Consider the following 23,481-nt stretch of genomic DNA (forward strand, 5'->3'; position numbering starts at 1 on the left):
CACGTCACCACTCTAGGGTTAATGGAAATTTTTGGAATCCCTTCGATCTTGTTTCACAGCCTATATTTTACTCTTCTAAAGATCAAATTATTCCATAGTAACTATTGATTCTTTGTGGGCACGGGGTTCATTTTAGAACTTTTAAATTTCAGATATGATTTTCTATGTAACTATGTAAGTTACATACCCCGAAAAACGTTCTGTAAAAACGTCAAAACTTGACTGAAGCACGCTTATTGTTTTCCCTTCATTCCTTTTTTTTGGCGAAATAACTACTGCTGGTGCTCATTCATCTCAGATTACGGTCATCAATTAACAGAGGATATTTATTTTTAGCCAAAATAATAGTCGTGATACATTAGATGAAAATCTTTTTTCTCGATTGCAATAGAATTCCGTTTGCAATTTTGAATTGGCCATGAATCTGCAGTTGCCGTTTTAAGTTAAAATTTTAAAGCTGGAAATACTTAAATAAAATAGACGTGTTTACCCATTTTTTGCGGTTGCTAATTCCTCTCATGAATTTCGAATTTCAAATATGATGATGCACAACGATATTTTACGAATGAAACTATAGGATGTAGGAAACGATAATTCTGCTTACTTTGCTAGTCTTACGATGCGATTGAAAAGGAAACAGGGTCATTCCGGAAGAGTATACAACGTAATCTGATGGCTAATAACGATATTTTTGTTGTAACTCATAAGAATTTGATGCGGAAAGGAGATATCACGACCTGGTTCCTGCTTGTTATTCCCTGGCATACGTCTACGTTGGGAACTTCGTGACGTCACGCCCGCACGGAGTTTCAGCTGAGACCACCTCCTATTATATGCACCTTGGACTTTTCGCCTGCCGCCGGCCACGGCGCGGTGACGCTCTTTCAACTTACTATAGGTCTATGGATGTCTTAAAACGAGTCAAATCACACCGTTGCGTTGACGGCAAGGCGCCCATTTCAATCCGGCCCGGCGATGCTCCGTCTACGGCATGAAATATAGGCTATGCTACATTGAGGCTGCTTTCAGACGAAACGGCTTTTCACCGGCCGCAATTCACGTGAAATTCGGGCGGCTTTCTGACGAAACGACTTTCTGCAACACCGTGTGCTGTGCCGTGAACGGCACCAGCGGAAAATCGTTTCGTCTGAGAGTGGTGTTAAGTTTGATTCATGTGAATATACAGCAATTCTGCGATATACGAGCAAGATGCGTTTCGAGAGCCTATTCGTAAATTGATAAACCTAAGCAAGGCGTCGAGAAATGTGGTTATCCTGCAGAATGCAACACCGCATTACAATTTTGTGTTTATTCATGGCCGCTCTCTGTACCGGCGTGTTGAGCAGTTTATTGTTGAGGTTATAAGAACTGTGACAGTGAAGTATGCAAATCAGTTGTCAATTAAAGTAACAATTTAAGCTAGTTACATCACAGAACGTATTTTAATCTGACTTAGAAGTTACAAAAAAAACCTGGAGAAAGAACCAATGGCTGCCTGATGTAATGAGACATATTGGTCGATCATGCATTCTTAACAATGTGTTATTTAACTTTTTTACTTGGCAATATTTGCAAAATCTTTAAAGTTGGGGCCTTGACTGCAATGATTAATAATAACCATTTTTGAAAAATTTTGGATCTGATCCCTGTTGTAAGTTTACAACTTTCTCGAGTATGGCATATTTGATCACAAAAAAGGCAATTTTTCGACCCACCCTAGGCTATAAGGGCACAACCTTCATTTCTTCTAAAAGTCCAGCCACAAATAAGTATGGCTGTCCACTCCACCCAAACTACTCTTTTCAAAAGTTATTTATTTAACTATGCTTTTTTTTCTATAGGATAAAAATCACCCATAACATTGGTCTTCTGTTTGTGCGCATGGGGCAGTATGAAGATGCTTGCACTAGTTTTGAGTACATCATGCAAGAGAAACCCAATTTCAAGACGGGACTTCATCTTGTGTTGTGCCATTATGCTCTCGGTGATCCTGAGAGCATGAGGAAGGCATTTATGCTCATGCTGGACATTGCATTGGATCTTGATGAGGAGGAAAAGTACTCAACCAACTCTGTAAGCTATTAGACCTTGATTCTTTCCCTCACTTCTCTCACTGTTCTAACGAAATGGTCATTTCTCTGACAAATATTCAAATATGTGAGAATTATCTATTCTCTCCTTGTGAAAATGGGTCATATTTGTGTTTTGAGGCAGGATTGATTGGCACACCATGAGTGGCTGACCTATTTCACTGGGTCTCTGCTTTCTCTGGTCTCTCCTTTTACATTTGATCTCCTTATGTCCAATGTGCTATGTTACTCATTCTTTTATATTGTGCATTCTTCATTTCTATTATACTGGTCCGGGTTTTTAGCTATTTATTGGCGATTTCTATAATTTGGAACTTTTCTTTCCATTGCGTAGTTCTTTACATTTTAATTTTTTACCTCCGTTGCAACTTCTTTAAAAACCAGTTCCAGCTTAAAATATTGAAAAAAATGGAGTAATGTAAGTGCACCCGTTGACTTGGCACCTTTTGCCGTCTCCTTTCCCATTCTTTGCCTGTCCCACACTGCTTTATCAGCTCTTCCCCACTCTCCTGCCATCCACCAAGTCCTACCAGTGCATGATCGGCTGAGGAGCTCAGGTCGCCTATGCATGAGGAGATGGCGAATAGGCGACCGCCAACGGGGAGGTCACGTGGTGACACCGAAACTGTTTTAAAAACAGTTTTTGGGACTTTAGATGCTGGTGATTTGGAGACAATCACTAAAAGAATTGAAAACGTAGAATCAGCTGTTGATAAGGGACGAGCGGAGGCTCAAAACGGAGGTATCATCATGGAGGAGTTGGAGAGTATGATGGTGAATAATACGAAATTCATTCGGGGAATGTTAAACGAGCTGGTGAATCTTAGCGGTGATGTTAATATGAAAGTTAAGAATTTCTTGGAATTGAGCGATGCTTTGATGGATTTTAACTGGGGGAAGGGCATTTGAGGCAAATAGGCCATGCATTAGTTAGCGCTAGAATAGATTTGGTGAATTTCAGGTCAGCGATCGAAAACAGAGTGCACAGTAAGCTCAGCAGTGTGCCGGTGCCTCCGGCTATGTTAGAGACCGAGTTGAAAAGAGTACGTAGCCGTTTTAGATTGCCTCTTTACTTCCTAATTCCTCATTAAATTAAAAAGGAGAACTTTGTGCTTTTACATTAATATTTATTCACGACCATGGCTTCAACGTTAGACGTCTTCATCAGGTGAACTCTACAGAGGTCCATCACATCCTTTTATACCAGGCTAGGAGGGGTAGGGAGGAAGGTAATTAGGTTGAACGGATTGGTCAACAGAGAAGAGGGAGGGGGAAGGAACTTGGTCATATGGTATGAAAGAAGTTAGGGGGAGGAGGCTCCCTTAGGGGGGGCATGGCAAGTGGAGGGGGGATGGTTCAGGTGAGAGAGAGGCCGAAGAGTTCGTCATGTCATTAGCCCAGGAATTTAGGAGTGGGAGGCTTAAAAGAGGGGAGTGGGAGTCATACAAAAATTTTTTTCTATGATGTCATTGGAACGTACGTGCTGCAAAATTTCCATCTGTTCCGAAGCGTCTAATCTAGGTCCTTTAGGTTCATAATGAAGCACTTCAAAAACAAACTCACTTTGATGATTGTTATCTAACAAATGTATAGCAAATTGTGAAGTTGTCTTTTTCTTTCTCAGACAGGCTTGGTGTTCTTTCACCCATTCTTGAAATTGTCGTCCCATTTGCCCAACATACACCGCGTTGCATTCGCATAAAATACAATAAATAAAAAGACTACTTCACTTCGTATGTTTTAGTTATGAGAAAAATGGATGATAACGTTGCTGCTCATACAAATAGTACATCTAAAATTCATCTACATCTACATAATAGACCGCAAGCCGCCAAAAAGGCATGTGGCATGGGGTGTTAGGACACCAAAAATTGATGCCACGACCCCCATAGAATTTGTTATGACAAATCATTGCTATATGTCAGTGGCAAATCGAGATGTAAAAGAAACTTGAAATCCTGGAGGATAACGATCGTCAGCTTACGAGCTGTGCTGTTGAATTTGTTAGCCGAGAAGGTAGTCCTATCCGTCCTACAGTACGAATTCACAGCAAAACAGTCTGCACCCAATCCACATGTGAGATTGCGAATCGGTTCCGCTGCCAACACACACACACAAGCTACAAACTCTTTCAACTATATAGGTAAATACTAGTGATGGGTCGGTTGGATTCTTCGATTCCTCGATTCTCGACCAAGAACCGGAATCAAAAACGAGTACTTGCCTAGGTGAAAAATCGATTCCGATTCCAATAGCACTTCAAACATTAAAATATACGACCGCGTTTCCAACAGTCAATTGAATTTTCGCACCACGTAATCATAATGACAAAACACATATCTCCTAGGGATGTGCGAGTACTTGAAAGTTCGAGTCGAGTCGACTCGAAACGCTCGAATCGAGTGGTACTCGATTCGAGCGTTTCGAGTAGCATTACGAATGTCGAGTCGAGTAGTTAAGGTTACAGAGCTTTCGAGGCTAGTAGGTCCAGCAATCTGCCGACAGGAAGCACTATCACGAAACTCATGTAATAATGCAGTTTTTAAAGCCGATAAGTCATTCTAATGCCTTGGCCAGGTAGTTTCTGCTTGCCGAATACACTATAGTTGTCGACGTGGGCGCCGAATACCTTTACGCCAGCCGCGGCGGCCGATTGTCTCTCTACCCGGCACACACTGGTCCGAAATCGGAAAAAGCTGGAATTAAGTCAAAAATGACCTTTTTGGGGATAGAGACTTGAAACTTAGCGTGAATAATCATAGATCATTGCCAGATATAGATTTATATGCCATTTTACATATATACAAACCTTTAGTGAGATACAGAGGCCCAAACATGACCAATTTTTCAATGCCACGCGAGATATCGTTTTTCCTCAAAAAATCTTTGAATTTATCCAAGTGGTTTTGCGTTGGTATGAGTTTTATGGAATAAAAAACGCAATATTCCTTGATCTGGTATTTGCCTATACTTTCAATGACTTTTGAAGATTTTGGCTCTCATTTCTCTGGTTTTACGACGCAAAATGGCCGACCCGTTTTTCACGTGAAATTTGACATATCACAGCCAGCACATTATAAGTCATTGAGATAAGGTGAAAGGAAGTAATAAGGTAGTCGCTTCTCAAGTAAGCTTGTTATGGGTTTCTTAGGGTCAGGGCGACAAACATCCAGAGTAATGGCAAAATAGATGCCAAACTTTCAGCACTTCCGTAGATGCTGTTATTTATCCCAGCATTTCAGTGTTTATTAAGGTCTTTATGTATTAAAATAATGTTTTTATTATTGGCGCTTCTATATTATGAGGAGAAATAACATCATACCGCCATAATTTGAAAATCATTCACATATATGAACTGACAGCGAAACGAAGGTCGTAAGAAAAACACACAATTTCACAAGAATAGCAACATAGAATAATATAAAAATGCCGGAAGGAACATCTATTATACGTATAGTACGGTATAAGCTTGTGTAAGAGGCGCACCCCTATTTTGAGCATCGAAGCTATGAAGAAAAAAATTTTTGCGACTTTTTTTGTTCTATCATGCGGTGTTGCAGACGTATGCCTGGAATTTCGACAGTTATCGAAATGTCCTCTTTCAGTACTATTTGAAAAAGGAAATTTTGATAACTGCGGCGGCATAAGAGGGAGTAGAAAGAGTTCCGATCCTCTCTTTGCATACGCCAACGCTCTACGTTGCTTGTCCTACTCACGAACAATTTTGTTTAAAAGCTCTCGCAGGAGTATTGCAATAGAATTGCAGCCATGGAAAATTTTAAGGCAAAACACGACAGGCAAATGGCATGAGCTTTCCCAAGAGATTGAACAACAATCGGGGCAATCTCAGCGCTGTAGGATAATAACCACGTCGTAGATTTAAGGCCCCTTGCACACGCACCGATTTTGGACGGCCGGTAAAATATCGGCCGTCCACATTCCAATGGGAGAGCATTGGAGCTTGCACACGTACCGACCACACGCCGGCACCGGCAAAATGCCGGTTAGCTGCCGGCTATTGTGACTGTGGATCGCCGACGCCGGCTCAAAAACTTAGCAACGTATCATTTGACCGGTAAAAATCCGGCGTGTGTGCAAGCATCGCTTCGCCGGTAAAATATCGGCCAATATTTTTGGCCAAAATTGGTGTGTGTGCAAGGGGCCTAACGGAACTACACTCGGCTCTCCATCAGCTAATGCCTCTGCCGTTTTTTTCCTTTCCGAGACTCCACAGGAAAATATCAAGTTACAGGGGAACAATGGAAACGTGTTTCATCCCTACCCCATTCCACCAACTGACCTTTTTCGGTCTACCAGGTTCAATTCCCCGAGTTTCTGGAGGTCAAATGCTACGTGAGTCACCTTCTGAGCTCGAAGATATCTCGATATCTTTCAGCAATTGTATGACACGCACGAGGTTCTAAAAAGAATTAGACCTAACGCGACGTATATCTTACAGCATTTAAGTTTTCTGAGCTCTAATTGATTGACACAAAGATTTATAGCTAAAATAAGGCTACTAATATTCAACATAGTCCAAACAGCACAATTTCGGAAGAAACAAGCGTAGCATAAGCGCATTCAAACAAGACGAGACGGACTGGAAACTCAGGCAACGCAAACTGCGTATATCACATTGCTGGGCCTTCGCCCCTTCGCTTTAAAGGCAACGACGTCACATGCAAGATCGGACGTGTTCTTCCCTTGCTCCTTCGCTCGTAGCTTTAAATACGGAGGGGAGGGAGCCCTCTTCCCCTCGACCTCTCCTTCAGCGCTCTTCACTTATAAGCATTTCCGATTTCTTCTATCCACTATTAAGTCCAACAATGAGCACACTCGTTCGAATTTTTTCAACCGCAGGTTTTGACACCAATATTACTATATGCAGTATAAATGCCGCGGGATTCCCACTTTGAAAATATCAGGTGCTCAGCGTAATAGAAATTGCTCAGCAAGACAGATGTTGACTATTAACCAGGTATGTCCTTCAAAACTACGCGTTTATCTACGTGTGATAAGCGATTACTCTATGCAGTATAAATGCGGCAGGATGCCCACTCGTGGCATTAAATTTAGCACGCTCCGGAGCGAATCACCCCGCGCGATCTTTTCAATGTTCACCTCTGGGGTACCAAGGTGATGGCGCGATGCTTGCAAGAAATTCAAACAGGAGCATTTTAAAAATACATCACTAAGGGAGAAACTCCCCTGCCTGCCGCTTGATTTTGACCCAGGGTTTCAGATGACTGACTCACGCTGAAAACCAAGGCCACTCAGTTCCCCTTAGACTTGTAACCGGTGAAGGGGAGGGGGGAAGATAAGAAGTTTGTGTAAGAGGCGAACCCCCATTTTCGGCTGCAATATCTGGGAAAAAAGTTGCGCCTCTTACACGCGCTTATACGGTAGTCATCGGGTTATCAAGCCATAATTTAAAATTCATGAATGTTAAAATGTATGGACCTTGAATAATTTCAGTTTTTCATGCGCATGCCAAACAAGTTTTTTTACATAATTGGTATTTAATTGGTAACTACGCCTCTCATTTTTAACATCTGCCATGGTGTAGTGGTTAGTGTGCAGGATTTCGGTCACGTAGATTGAACGTTCGGTTCACCTCAATGTTTTTTTTTTCTTTCCGCCGCATGGATAGTGTACTAGTTTTATGCTTTATATTTTCACTAGCCGGTCTCTTGCAGCTATTAATTTTTTTCTATTTACGGGAAAATCTGTTATCAGTTGTTAAGTCCTTATAAAAACTCGCTTAATTTCACCGATAGCCTTAAAATTCATGTTGAGATGAGCCACGTAGCATGTGTAGTATGCTGTTCAGCCGCCTTTGGCGCTCCAACAAAAGTGACTTGCGTTGTCTGAGGATATTTGACAGCATTCCTTATCTAATCTTCCCTAACATCTTACCCTTGCCTTATATAAGTCCCTTAGCTTAGGACAAGCTGCTTATCAATTTTTTCCGTAAGAAAACCATAAGAAACGGTTAACTCTCTTACTTTGTGCTATCTGGGATAGTAGACATTATCTTTCGTTTATGAAAAATATAACTCGGAAAATTTGAACCACAATATAAAGTAGAGATTTCTGAAGAGTACTAATTAGAAATCTTGGAAAAAAAGTCTGCGAAGAGGGAAATAAGAGCAATTTTTCAATCGCACGTCAAGGCTCAGCTACACCACGCTGTACTCTAAGGCTCGGTAACTGAGGCCAATTTTTCGAGTTTTTAAAAACATTAGTCTTGAAAATCGTCATGTAAAGCATGGATAATCATCTTAATTGACTTAAAACAATAAACTGAGGACGTTAAAAAGGATTATGTATAGATCGAGTAGAACATTTAGCGCATTACTCGAGTGAAAATTATAAGGATTGGATATTTTTCGGAACTATCCCACGCATAAGAGATATGCCTCGGGTATTGAAGTAAAGTGAAGAGATTAAGTCAGCATGCTTAAGAGAGAGAAAAATGAACTGTATCCGTGAAAGGCAACAACCGATACCCTCTTTCCCTTGCCACCTTCGCCGAGGTGAGTCGCGCGGAAGGGGGAGTTTTCACACCACAAGCCTCTTTTAGCCTTCTTTATTACTGCGTCCGTCCGATATGATATTCATTTGTAGCGTTTAGTTTCTTTCTTGAACTTAAAAAAAGCAAGAGATTTTAAGGTTGATTAAATGACGTGAGAAGTATAGAATTTTTTTGGCTCTACAGAACTGAAGTTTAGTTCTATAGTTCATTCGCTTCGTCCACTTGAATTCCATGAAGATTCAAGATCCAAAAAAATCGTTGATATAATTATTAATAAAAATTCCAAAGTCTCCATAATCTTGCAATTTTGGTAGGAAAGTACTTGCCCAATCACACAAGTGTGTAGCAAAAGGCAATTTTCTACAGGCAGTAATACTGCAACATGGAGACGTCAAAACCTGCTGGCTGAGCATGTAGAATAATTGGTTTTTCTGCTTGAGAATTTGAAAGGGCCAAATATTACATGATTCATATATTTAGTATGTAATCTTTATTATAGCTATGAAAATTTCTGTACTCAGGGCTCTCCCTTGTAGTTTGGATACATACATATGGTCGACATATTATGAGTGCCAGTATTCTAAAGTAATACCTATCATGTAACACCACTTTTCAGTTATTTGCTTTTTTGAAATATAGCTATTGTATTTTAATTACATAGTGATGATATGAAAGATGCTTTTGTCAACTGACTCTTTTACAGAGTAATATTTTTTAAAGTGGTTTTCTTGTTGCCTGGCATTAAGTCATATTTTTCTTGGAGCCTATGGCATCAGAATCGATGGAATCGGTATCGTTAGAATCGAAATATCGGAATCGGGATCGGAATCGATAAAATTTTGGAATCGACCCATCACTAGTAAATACTTACACATACTAGCATATATCATAAAAATATAGTGGGAAATAGGTAAATGCAATTATCAAAAACTGGAAGTCACTACCATTCTTATATTCATCACGTACAACTTACAATAACAGAGCTCAGTATGATGAAAACAACAATTTATTTATTCACTGATATAAAGCCTTAAATTAGCCCAGGCAAGTGACACAAGTGACTTTTCTCACTACTATTCGTGGAAATAATAGAATAACAAACTTCACACACAGTTTTGATTTTAATAGCTTGATCGTGAAACGTTATATCTACGGTGCATAGCGGAGGTTAACACGCCATGTTTTTACTAGAGATGTGCGAATAGTATCCGCAAATACTCAAATACCTCAAATACTAGGAAGTATTCGATATTCGAGGTCTCGAATAGTTATGCAACAAGTACCGCCTCAAATACTTTGAATTTCGCGTCGTACACTGTCGCACGCACGTCGTTGGTAGTTGACTCGGAAAAATGTTGAGAACTCTAGTCTTGCAGCGCTGTTTTAGGCAAGTTGACGAACTACATCAAATGCGTGGGTTAGAGCAGTGAAAAGAGTTCGACGTGTGGAACCTAAATTGATCCGGGTGAAAAAATCCGAAAATCCCCGGTTTCCTCCACCAGGAAAACCTCGGTGCCTTGGGATAGTAACTACGTAGTACAATTCCCAAAATCCGCTTCCCCCTCCATCCATCAGCCCTCGGCCCCTCCTCCGACGCTTACCTCCTCTTCAAAATCAAACAAAAGACCCCAGCTCGCGCAGGTTTCGTATAAATGAGACGAAGTGTTTATCATGTGTCATTTATGGCTAATAAGCACAGGCACTTAGTTTGAATCTTTTCCAGGAGATGATACTACCTCAGGGAGAAACTCAGTGCCGTGGGATAGTAACATTGGCGCATTTCCCACGATCTGCTCTCCCCCTCCATTCAGCACTCGCCTCACCCACTCTGACGCTTTCCTCTTCTCCGAAATCAAACAAAAAGGTCCTCGCTCGCGCAAGGATCGTATTACGAAGGCCTTAGCTTCGAAAAAAATATCGAGTTACGAGAACAATGAAAACGTGTTTCACGCCCTCCCCCCTTTTCTCACCCACGGACCTTTTTCTGGCTACCTGCTTCGAAGTTCCCCATTTCTGGAGGTCAACTGCCGCATGAGTACCGAGGGATACTTACATTAGCGCATTTCCCAAGATCCGGTAACCCCACCCATTCAGCACTAGCTCTGAGGCTTTCCTCTTCTTCGAAATAAAAAAAAGGTCACAGCTCACGCAGGGATCATATTACGAAGACCTTAGCTTCGAAAAAATACCAAGTTACACGAGAACAATAGAAACGTGTTTCAGGCTCTCCCTTTTCTCCCCCACTGACCTTTTATTTCCTACCAGCTTCGAAGTTCCCCATTTCTTTGGAGGTCAACCACTGCATGAGTCATCTATTAGCACAAAAGGTGTCCAACAATGACTTTCGTCAGTTGATATTATACCTTTGTTGGATTGAAATATTAGTAATGTGCGCGTAATTTAAAAAAGAACAAGACCAAACGCGACGCATTTCTGACTTTATTTAAGCATTTTACGCGAGGAAATAAATGTCAAAATTGGACGGAGACTTGGCATTCTGTCAAGACTCGATATGAGCAGCAGAGCTTCTCAGAAGTTGATGCATTATTTTTTTTCCGAAAACATATATCAAGTTACAATTTATGAGTGGTGCTATAAATCTTTATTGTTACAGTCCCAGATGAAGGGATATTTTCTCAGGATATTTGGTTTCTCCCTGATAGCAATTCCAATTCATCTTCTTATCTCGTGAGAACTCCCAAAGATGGACTGAAAATAATTGAAGAAAATCCGGTGGAGAAGAGCTTGTATTTTGCAAAATGCCTCAGATTGTCAGCTAGCACTTGGCAGCAGTAGTGGGGGTAAAGCGATGTTAGTTGAATTAATTATATGCCCAATTGTTTCCATAAAATTAAAATATTCCATTAATCAGCTAAATTCCTGTTCGAATCCCTTAAAGGAAATCAAAATTACTCCCCAAAATCTTGTGTTGCCTTCTGCATATGCAACCGAGTCAAACATTCCAGCTTCCATCGTTTAGTATTGGAGGTATTCGAAATTCGAGGTATTCGAATATTTGAGCAATGATTTAATATTCGAATTCGATATTCGAATTCGAGAAATCTGCTATTCGACCCATCTCTAGTTTTTACACTACTGTTAGACATTTATCAAAAGCGTAATAGCACTTTTTACAATTCAATCACGATGGAACACTAATAACTCTTGGCCGATATTTTTCAACCTTGTCAAACTTTCTGCATTACAACCACTGGCACTGTGATTATAAGCGGTAGCTTAGCAGGAGATGTCACGTTGAAAATAACACTATTTTGGCACAAAAAAAATGTTCCTAGATGGCTCCAATCAGCGAGCAAAAGTTGCATTGACTGGAATTCACCTCTTAAAACAAGCACAGGCAGTCCTAAATGACGAATTCTCCAGTACCTACGAATAAATGGATGAAGCTATTGTATATAAAAGCATAGCGGACATTGGTAAGCATAAAAATTGTTCTAATTACATACTTCAATGAATGCTATGCCGTCGATAACATCAACTTACAATTAACGTATCCCCCTTTCAACGGCCGTGGCTCAGATCCTACAACGATGTTATTTAGGTATTATAAAATTTTTGGTTTACCTGCTCCAGTTTTATATTTTATGCCCTTACTCAAATAGGTATTAATATTATATATAATACAAAATATGAGGGGTTCCGAGCCTCTATAGTCGGATATTTATCTTTAAATAGAAAATAATCCACACGTCTCACAAACGAAGCTCTCACAACTGCTGGCAACTATTACAAACAATCACAACAATTGCTTCGTGTGATGTTTAGGCACCTTTGATGTCATCGAGGCTTAGTGGGCAGTGGTTTGGATGGGTGAGGGATTTATTGGTGCGCTTTAAAATTCGTTACATTAATCATTGAATATCTCGCGAAGGAGAACTCAGATCTACATGCAGTTTTCTTTGTTGTATTCAGAAAATAATTTTCTGTCTGCCTGTCAAATAAAAAAAATCATTCAAGGACCCCATTTTGAGTGTCATGTCATAGTATAAGCAAAATTGGACATTGCAATATTTCCACTGAGTTTCATTTTGACACTACACATTTCGTTGCTACAAACAGCATTATCAAGTGTAACATAAATCTTTTTTCTTTTTTCCTTATACTGGTCTTGGTGCTTGAAGGGGAGGGGTGAGGTGGAGGGATGGGGTGTGGGTGTCGAGAAGTGGGGATATTGAGGGATGTGGGAGAAAGGGTCGTTTTTTTAGGATTTCAGAAGAGGAGCAGGGTGGGGGAGGGGGGAAGGGAAAGGTTCCAGGGTGGGTGAGGGTTCCACGCATGCCTTCTCTGTCTTCTTTTGTGTTGTGGTCGTCCAGATGATCTTCTTCCCCTGGGGGGTGGTTGACCCTGTGTCCTCCTCCTATTGCTCTTCTATGGTGTGCAGGGGGAGTAGTGAAACAGCATTTTGGTGAGCTTGTGTTTAAAGGGTTGGTACAAGTATATAAGAAAGAACTCTTAAGACTTATGTTACACTTGAAAATGTTGTTTGTTGCAACAAAATGTATATATTGTCAAAATAAAACTCAGTGGAAATATTACAATGTCCAATTTTAAGAACTTCCACCACATCGTGCCTAACATCATACAAGATGCCTGAGGGCAAATCTTTCCTAAGTAGGCTCTTTCTCTCTCTCTCGCAGGAGGCGGCGCCCAGTTGGGTCCTTCTCATGGAAGCCATTCGCACAGATGCACTGAGTGCATTGGAGGCAAGGCTGAAGCAGGAGGCGGGGGTTTGCATCCTCACTGCTGCACGCATAATTGCGCCCGCCATTGCGGACACGCCTAGTGAGGGCTATGACTGGTGCATTCAAGTGCTGCGCACAGTTGCACCGCAGCATACCGGCTGGAGTAACTCGGGGAGTGGGTCGTCGGTTGTGCGCAGTGGCTTCCACTCGATGCTGGCTGACGAGCTAGAGGTGCACAAGGTGGTGGTGTGTCTGAAGGGGGAGGGTGGCTCCCTACAGGTGCCTGTCGCCACCCTCCAGGCGTTTGTCAAGAGGGGAGAAGCAGGTCGCATCACCAGCATTGCCTGCACCAACCTGGCCTTCATCCACTTCCTGGTTTGTACTGGTCTCTGTCGCATCCCTTCTGCCAATGCAACACAGTATATACAGCTTTGGTTCTCATGCCTGGCACTTGCCTTTGAATGATGCTAGTCTGGCCACACAGTTTGGTGTACATCTTAGGGACAATTTTTAACTCTCTCTTTAAATTTATCATTTCCTATGTCTAGAATGTCCAAGCCTAATTTTAAAAATTCAAATTTGAGCTTTTAGGGGGAATAATAATAATATTTTTTATTTGTCCAGAGATCTGTAGGCTGTGCACAAAATACAAATTTAGGACACGTCAATTTAGATACATAATCAATAAAATTAAATTGGAGAATATAAATATGTGTTAGAAATGCAGAAGATCATTAACCAAGTAACATAATTTTTATTCTGAAACTTCAGTAATTTCTTCTGAAAGACCAAAGTCCTCGTCTCATTTTTCACCTCTAGAGGCAACCCATTAAAAATCTTCAGTCCCATAGGTATAGGACCTAGGGCAGTATTTTGAGTCCTGATAAAGTTTTGTTGCAGGTCTTTACAAGTTCTAGTGTTGTGGCCGTGGTATAGGTCATTTGATGTATACTGAAGAATGTTATTTTTTGCATGCATACTAATGACATAAATATTGTGACGGAATGACGTGCACAAGTAACTTTTTGTTTTTGTTATTCTATCTTTCGCTCCACACGTTCCCTGTCTCGAGCTTTTGCTAGCTCATAATATGCGGGCACAGCATTAGCCAAGCGGCCTTACTCTCAACTACACCAGGGTTTCACATGTCATTTGTCTATTGTGTCACGTGAACGACAGAATAAAATGGTCCCGGCGCAAGGCGTCGAGGTGATAGGCACCCAAAAGCCCGTGGGTTGATGACGTGCCCAGTGGTGGTTTCGACGAGGAGCCAGATCTCGACACATAAGTACTCTTCAAATCCCCTTCTCCCTGGATAGTGAATTATCCACTCTCCCTGCTGCAACCAGCATTTCTTCTGCGACACCTCGTGTGGAGGTGATCGCTTGTAATAGTGACTCAAGAACAATTTCACTTAACGTCAAAAAGCTTGTCACAAAGCAAAAATCTGTATAATTATTCTCCCGTCCTTGCGATTTATGCTTTAAATTCCAATAATGCTGGACACTTTAGTACAAGTGGACTTGGAGCATGTAAAATTCAAGGTGGGCAATCAAACCGTCATTCATAATTGTAGTAGAGATTCCTACAGAGGCCATTATGAATTTTGTTATGCATTAGTATTATTTTTTTTTTTGTGGGTATTGAATTTTTGTGTTCTCTTTCCATCAGTGTGTCATCCAAACAGATAATCATTACATCCCTCATTAGAGTTAAGAAGGAAGTTGCTTTTGCTTATTTAATTTTTTTTGCCAATAAATGTCTAAAACCATTCACAATCTGAACAAGGTCATTTCGTTTTTGCTGTGCTTTGCATTGAGGTTCAAAATTCCCATATTTTCCTTTTCTTTCACTATCGAAAGCCATAGAACCCATGTGGTTTTCCTTTTAAATAAGATCCGTCCACCATCAGTGGACTCTGTGAAGGTATGCACTATCGCCGCTGGTTTCCAGCCAGTGTGGCCGGGGATCGAAATCGTCCAACATTGGCGAGCTGGCGAATTCGTCTGATAGTACGCATCGTCACAATATATGTGCACGAAAGTGGCAGGATGCACAGTTTTTTAAGAAGTGGAAGACAAGGTGCATCATAGGGGGCATTGCACATCAGCCTGATAATGCACTTCTGAATTTTGAAGATTTCAGGAGCATGGGCAGAGGAACCCCAAAACAGGATACTGAAAATAATGTGAGAATAAAATTCACTGTAGTAAATAGACAATAAGACATCATCATTTACGGTGTTCCTGATGCTTCTTATGAGAAAGCATGTTGAACTAAGCTTGTTGCGCAATTTACTGATGTGCTCGACCCATGTTATATTTTTGTTCAAGGTAACTCCTAGGAACTCTGGACTGGAAATTTGTGGGAGTTGTTTTCCCTCTACAACAATTCGTATTACTTCAGGTGCTTTATTTTTGTTACAAAAATAAATAAGGCCAGACCTGTCAAGGTTCAGTTTAACCCATTTATGCCGAAGGTTTGAAAAATGCGAATTTTACCCTGATTTTTACATATTGTCGATAAAAATATGTATGAAAACAATATCTGAAAGAAAAAACAATGTATCTCTTGCCAATTATTAATTACGAGGTGTTCCAAAAATGGAACACTAGGCAAATCCACTACTAAGACGTACTCATTGATAGCATGCAAAAAATTTGATTCAGACTTTTATTAACTCACTATTAAGAATGATATCCAGGTTAACACTTAACATGGAAGGATACATTGCAGTTTTTACATTGAAAAGTGGTATTTTTTAGGCTTTGGACACAGCGAGTTTGCTTTCCCTGTGTTACATTCTCATGATTCATGAGGTCATGACGTGAGTCAAGTTTACGAATCATAGATTTCATGATTTCAAGGTCTCCCTCTCCCACCAGGCTCAATAGAATTACCGTATGTCTCTATAGGTATATTGACAGGTCAAACGGTGACGAAATTCAAGAAGATGCATTGGCTTCACATCGTTTATTTTATGCAATTGCCAAGCATTTTGTAAAGCCAGCTCAAAGCAGAATAACCGGAGGGCTCGAGTACCATTTCTTTCCATGGTTTGATGCTTGAAACTTGTCAATATTTTCATCAGCTCGGCCCACTCCTACCATTTACTGATTATAGACCTTGATTGAATTTGGATGAGTAACTTGTATCTTTCTTCTTCTTTCTGCTTTTGAGAATAACGACTGACTGTTACAAAGGATTGACACCGGCTCCAGAAGATGCAGCAGTTACAACACTTTTATCATTTCATCTACAAACAATATTGTCTTTCCCATCAATTTGGTAATCGAATGTGCCCCAATATTTTTTATTTAGGGTAGCATCAGATAGTAAAGGAGGTTTGTCTATGCGATCTTTTCTCGCTATGCCAGTTGCTTGGTGGACCATTGAATGAAGTTTATCAAGGAGTGCAATGTTTGTAAACAAGTTGTCGAACACAAAATGGTATTTATCGGGATGCTGCGTTGTGAGTACCTCAGTGAATTGCAAAACAATTGAAGCACTTACACCATATTATTGGTATTGAGTGTTCGGTTTTTTCCTTGATAAGGCTGAAACCAGCAAATGTAGCCTAGACGCACCAGAATTTATACCCAAACCGAATAGGCTTACCCGGAATGAACTGTTTGCACCCATCACGACCGAAATAGGGAATCATGGCCTCATCAAATCTGATGAAGTATATTTCATTTGGCACAAATTTCATACATCTGTCATTCAGACGCTCAGTTAGAGGCCGCAACTTGGAAAACTTGTCCGTGTGGTTCAAGTTAGAGTTGTCAGCAAAATGAAAATTTGAAAATATTGTTTCAAATCGGTCACGTCTCATTGCACCACTAACTAGAGAATTACGCGAGTCTGGTCTTTGCTCCCAAAGCATACTTCTTCTCGGAACAGAGACATAACCACTCAGGAAAATTATTCCCAAAAAACACTGACAGCCAGTTCAAGGTTCCCTTCAATGTCCAGAAAGAGTTCTAAATATTCTGTAGGGGTTTTCATTTTCGTGATTTGTTCTTCTGAAACTCTACCTTCTAGTGGCTGGGCAGCCAGATAGGCTTTCTTTCATTTGCGCACAACTTTGGTTACGTTTTTTCTTTGAGTAATAAGAGGTTGAGGCAAAGCTGAAGCCGATGCACCGCAATTTGCAATAGTATTACCATACGACAGTGGCGGCGCGTGCGTATACGCATGTTAGCAAGTGCACACCCAAAGATGAATAAATTATAAAAGTAAACTATTACTTTGCAACGAGAAGGATAAAATATACTGTCTGCAAATGCAAGAAACATGAGCCTCCGAACGCTACAGCTATCTCCCTTTCGAATTCACCGCTCTACAAGTGTGCGATCCTGTGGCATCATGCCGGGCACATTTTCGGTCTGTGCGATCGCTTGAGGGTGCTCTGGCGGGACGAGGTAAGCGGGGGGGTATGTGCTGTTCAAATGGGTGATGGGAGCCGACTCAAAACGATGCGCACGCGCATATTTTTGGTGACTGACTAGCAGGTAGTGTAGTGGTGTAGCCGCCACCTACACTACCTGTGCCCAGGATCCTAGTCCGTCTACAGAGCCATCTGTACGGCCGTTTTCTACACTACTTCCTCATAGGGTGTAAGGAAAACAGAATGAATTTCAACTACCGTCACTTGTAAAGGTGTGTTGAGAATAATTATTTTCATGCATGCTAATATTATTTTTGTTCGTGCAATTTTAAGGGTAGAATGTACCAGTGATATGTTTTGCTTGCTATGTATTCTATTACGACGAAATATGATGCTCATGGATTAGGATTAACATAATATAATTGTTACGAAATGAATCCCAGAAACACCTTTTCACCCATTTAATATTCAGACTTCCTTTTTACATCCGTACACCAGCTCACTCTTTCTCTCACTGCCCTTCCCCTCTTCCCGCCCCCCGTCACCGTCATTCCCCTCGTGTCCACAGTCACTCCCCTCCTTCCCCTCCATCACAATCCTTCCCCCTCCAGTCCACTGGTCACTCCCCTCCATCACAGTCTTTCCCCTACAGTCCATTTGTCACTCCCTTCTCTCTCTCCATCACCTTATGGACCATTCCACGGGTCACGCGGCGGCCAACATTTCCGCATAACATAATTAAATCATCCTATATATCTGCTCTAATGCACACCCTAGATAAATTACCACCAGCCGCAACTGCCATCCGGTATCAGAAAATGGTAAAACTTCTCATCAGAAGATCCATGAATGTGATGATCAGAAGCGCGCTGCAATGTACTGGGAAGATAATTAATTGTTACACGCCTAATTACTTACTTGATTTAAAATTAAAGTGAATTTTTCAGTGCGCATGAATGCACGCATAATAGTAGTGGATTTGCCTAGTGTTCCAAAAATGGAACACCGTTAAATAAAAGTTAATAACTAAAACAAAATACGCTGATTCAAACATTTCTTCATTAAGCACTGTAGGTTAACTATTACTGAACATGCAGGGAAAAATGTACAACATTTGCACATAATGGCAAATATTTATTAATATAACATTAGAGATGGTCACAGAAAAACTGCCTTGAAAAAAAAGGCCGATATTTCTCAACACACTGGCTGCGATGGGTTGGAAAACTGACGAAATCTTTCCGCCCCATAATACAATAAATCTTTATAAAGAGGTACAGAAAGAAAAACCGTGGCATATTTGTATATAGTGAGTCGTAGTCATTAAGTTAGAAAGTCACAGCAGGTGTTCCAAAAATGGATCACTAGGCATAAATGGGTTAAGGAAATTATTTAGACACCATTCATGTAGGAGTTTAGTGGCAGTGACTGCTGTAAGGGACAAGCTATTCAATGATGGGGCTGGTACAATAACATTAGTATCATCAGCATAGAGTATAGGTTTGACACCTGTGACCGATTTGAGAGTACCTGGTAGATCATTTATGTACAGCAAAAATAGAACAGGGCCCAAGACAGAGCCCTGTGGCATACCAAGTAGGACTTCTTTACCAGGATATATAAACTAAGTGCCATTTTTGCATAATACAACATGTTGGTGACGTCCACTCAGATATGATTCAATCCACTTATAAGGAGTACCTCGTATACCATAATAACCCAGTTTCAGCAGGAGTAGTTGGTGATCAACAAGATCAAAGGCTTCAGAAAAGTCAAAGAAAAGACCCAGAGTCTCTGTTGTATTGTCCAAATTTTAGAGTATATGGGTCACCACTTCATAGGTGGCTGTGGATGTGGATATGCTGAACCCATTCTGAGAAGGGAACAAGAGACTGAATGACTCAAGGTATGATACCAGACCGTTGTAAAAGACCTTTTCAAAAATTTTACCGAGCTGGTTCAACGGGGAAATTGGACAGTATGAATTTATGTCCTGTTTGCTTCCTTTGCCTTTGTAGAAAGGAACAATTTTGGCAATCTTAAGAGAGTCCGGGAAAACTTCCAGCCTTAGAGATTCAGTAATGAGGAATAGAACGTGATCCTTGATACATTAGTAGTAAATTTAGTGCTTCCTCCAGAGCGAAAAACCCGGCACGATCTTTTCTATGTTCTCCCCTGAGGTACCGACGTGATGGCACGATGCTTACAAGTAAGGAAAGCAAACAGGATTATTTTAAAAATACATCACTAAAAGAGAAACTCCCCTGCCGGCCACTTGATTTTGACCTTGGGATTCAGATGACTGACTCGCGCTGAAAACCAAGGCCACTCAGTTCCTCTTGGACTTGCGGCCAGGGAAGGGGAGTGGGTACTATAAGAAGTTTGTGTAAGAGACGCACCCTCATTTTCGGCTGTAAGTTCTGGGAAAAAAGGTGCGCCTCTTACACGCGCTTATTCATTATTTCATTATGCATTGTACCGTATTAGCGCGTGTAAGAGGCGCACCTTTTTTCCCTGACATTGCGGCCGAAAATGAGGGTCCGCCTCTTACACAAACTTCTTATCTTCCCCCCTCCCCTTCACCGGTCGCAAGTCTAAGGGGAATTGAGTGGCCTTGGTTTTCAGTGTGAGTCAGTCATCTGAAACCCTGAGTCAAAAACAAGCGGCAGGCAGGAGAGTTTCTTCCTTAGTGACGTATTTTTAAAATGCTCCTGTTTGCTTTTCTTGTTAGCATCGCGCCGTCACGTCGGTACCCCAGAGGTGAACATGGAAAACATCGCTCGGGGGTTTTTCGCTCCGGAGGGCACGCTAAATTTACTGCCACGAGTGGGCATCCCGCGGAATTTATACTGCATATAGTAATCGGTTGTCAAACGTAGAGAAACACGTATTTTTAAATGACATACCTTGTCAATTGTCAATATCTGTCTTGCCGAGTAATTTCCATTACGCTGAGTACCTGATTTTCCAAAAATCATCTTCAGACGCTAATATCTGGATTATTGCAACTAAAAATTATATTGGTGTCAAAACCTGCACTTAAAAAAATTCGAACAAGTGTGTTCATTGTTGGACTAAATTGTGGATGGAAGAAATCAGAAATGCTTATAAGTGAAGAGCGCGGAAGGAGAGGTCGAGGGGAAGGAGCGTGATCCCTCCGTCTTCGAAGCAAGCAACGAAATACGGAGGGGAAGGAGTGCGCTCTCTCCCCTCCTTATTTCAAGCTACGAGGCTATGAGCGAAGGAGCACAAGAAGAACACGTCCGATCTTGCATGTGACGTCGTTGCCTTCAAAGCGAAGGGGCGAAGGCGCAGCAAATGTGATATACGCAGTTTGCGTTGCCTTAAGTTTCCAGTCCGTCTCGTCTTGTTTGAATGCGCTTATGCTACGCTTGTTTCTTCCGAAATTGTCCTGTTTGGACTATTTTGAATATTAGTAGCCTTGTTGTAACTATAAATCTTTGTTTCAAACAATTATAGCTTAGAAAACTTAAATTCTGTCAGATATGCGTCGCGTTAGATCTCTTTCTTTTTTTGAGCCTCGTGCGTGTCATACATTTATTGAAAGCTATCGAGATATCTTCGGGTCGAGTAGATGACTCACCTAGCATTTAGCCTCCATAAACTGGGAGATCGATCAAGGTCAGTTGGTGAGACGGGGTAGGGATGAAACACGTTTCCATTGTTCCCCTGTAACTTGAGGTTTTCCTATTTTCCTGTGGGGTCTTGGAAAGGAAAAATAAACGGCAGAGGCATTGGCTGATGGAGGGCCGAGTGTGGTTCCGTTAAATCTACGACGTGGTTATTATCCTACGGCGCTGAGATTGCCCCGATTGTTGCCCAAGGTCTTGGGAAGGTTCATGCTATATGCCTGTCGTGTTTTGCCTTAAAATTTTCCACGGCTGCATTTCTATTGCAATACTCCTGCGAGAACATTTAAACAAAATTGTTCGTGAATAGGACAAGCATCGTTGAGCAACGGCGTATGTGAAGAGAGGATCGGAACTCTTTCTACTCCCTCTTATGCCGCTATTACCGCCGCAGTTATCAAAATTTCCTCTTTCAATTAATATTGAAAGAGGGAAGTTCGATAACTGTCGAAATTCCAGGCGTATGTCTGCAACACCGCGCGATAGTATTAAGAAAAGGCCGCAAAATTTTTTTCTTCATAGCTCCGATGCTCAAAATAGGGGTGCGCCTCTTACACGCGCTTATACGGTAATGAGGAACTTGCATGGGTCGTAGATTGCTCTAAAAACTATTTTGAATAAGTCAAATGGATACATTAGCTTGCAAAAGTACCTTCAGTTTCTCCATTCAACATCTAAAGAAATAAAAAAATTGCATTTAAAATCGAGAAAAATTTCTCTTGAGCCGACCACTGTGCGAAGACACCCGAGCGTTGCCGAGGCCAGGCGTGACGTCATAGGTGCCTAAGCAACCGTAGGGAGTTGGGAAATACGCTGAGCGCATGGTGTAAAATTTGTTTTGAGGGAGTATTTAGCCGCTCATCATCACTTTATTTTGTTCTGTTATTCTTGGGCAAGTTTTCCTATTGCTATTGTGCCATGATTATTACTTGGGATATTAGTAATGCGGCATCGGGATGATGAAGTACAAGCGTTTCACTTCGTATGTTTTAGTTATCAGAAAAATGGATGATAACGTTGCCACTCGTTCGAATAGTACACCTGAAATTCATCTACATCTACATAATACCCCGCAAGCTGCATAAAGGCGTGTGGGTGTTAGGACACCAGCCTTTTCTTAGGACACCAAAAATTGATGCCACGACCCTCATGGAATTTGTTAAGACATATCATTGCTATACGTCGGCGGCAAATGGAGATGTAAAAGAAACTTGTAATACTGGAGGATAACGATTGTAAGCTGTGCCGTTGACATTAGAGTAAGCTGTGCTGTTGAATTTGGCAACGCCGAATTAGCGGAGAAGGTAGTCCTATCCGTCCTACGGTACGAATTCACAGCAAAACAGTCTGCTCACAATCCACATATGAGATCGCGAATCGGTTCCGCTGCCAACACACACACAAGCTACAACCTATTTCAATAATATAGGTAAATCCATAAACAATATACTAGCGTATACCATAAAATATAGTGGGAAATAGGCAAATACTGTTATCAAAAACTGGAAGTCACTGTCACATTCTTATATTCATGACGTACAACTTACAATAACAGAACTCGTTATGATGAAAACAACTATCTATTCACTGATTTAAACCCTTAAATTAGCCAACACAAGTGACACAGGTGACTTTTCTCACTACTATTCGTGGAAATAATGGAACAACAAACTTCACTCACAGTTTTTATTTCAATAGCGTGATCGTGAAATGTCATATCTACGGTGAACAACGGAGATTAGCACGCCACTGACAATTTTTACACTACCGTTAGACATTTATCGATAGCGTAATAGCACTTTTTACAATTCAATCACGATGGAACATTGATAACTCTTCGCCGATATTTTTCAACCTTGTCAACATTTGTGCATTACAACCACTTGCACTGTGATTATTAGCAGCAGCTTAACGGGAGATGTCACGTTGAAAATAATACTATTTTGGCACAAAAATGTTCCTAGATGTCTCCAATCAGCGAGCAAAAGTTGCATTGACTGGAATTCACCCCATAATACAAGCACAGACAGTCCTAAACGACGAATTCTCCGGCACCTACGAATAAACGGATGAAGTTATTGTATATAAAAGCTAAGCGGACATTAGTAAACAT

At 41.0% G+C, this 23,481-nt stretch overlaps 1 protein-coding gene across 3 annotated transcripts in view; it reads left to right on the forward strand.

Moving 5' to 3' along the window:
- LOC124160095 (intraflagellar transport protein 88 homolog) overlaps positions 1-23,481 on the forward strand; it is a 171,275-nt gene that overhangs the window by 57,421 nt on the left and 90,373 nt on the right. For all 3 annotated transcript variants that reach the window (XM_046535816.1, XM_046535818.1, XM_046535817.1), the window contains 2 exons: positions 1,842-2,073; positions 13,284-13,703. In XM_046535816.1, the coding sequence (XP_046391772.1) occupies positions 1,842-2,073; positions 13,284-13,703 (652 nt within the window). The remainder of the gene's footprint in view (positions 1-1,841; positions 2,074-13,283; positions 13,704-23,481) is intronic.

This window comes from Ischnura elegans, chromosome 6 (genome assembly GCF_921293095.1).
Source record: "Ischnura elegans chromosome 6, ioIscEleg1.1, whole genome shotgun sequence".
In the NCBI taxonomy this organism is placed as follows: Eukaryota; Metazoa; Arthropoda; class Insecta; order Odonata; family Coenagrionidae; genus Ischnura; species Ischnura elegans.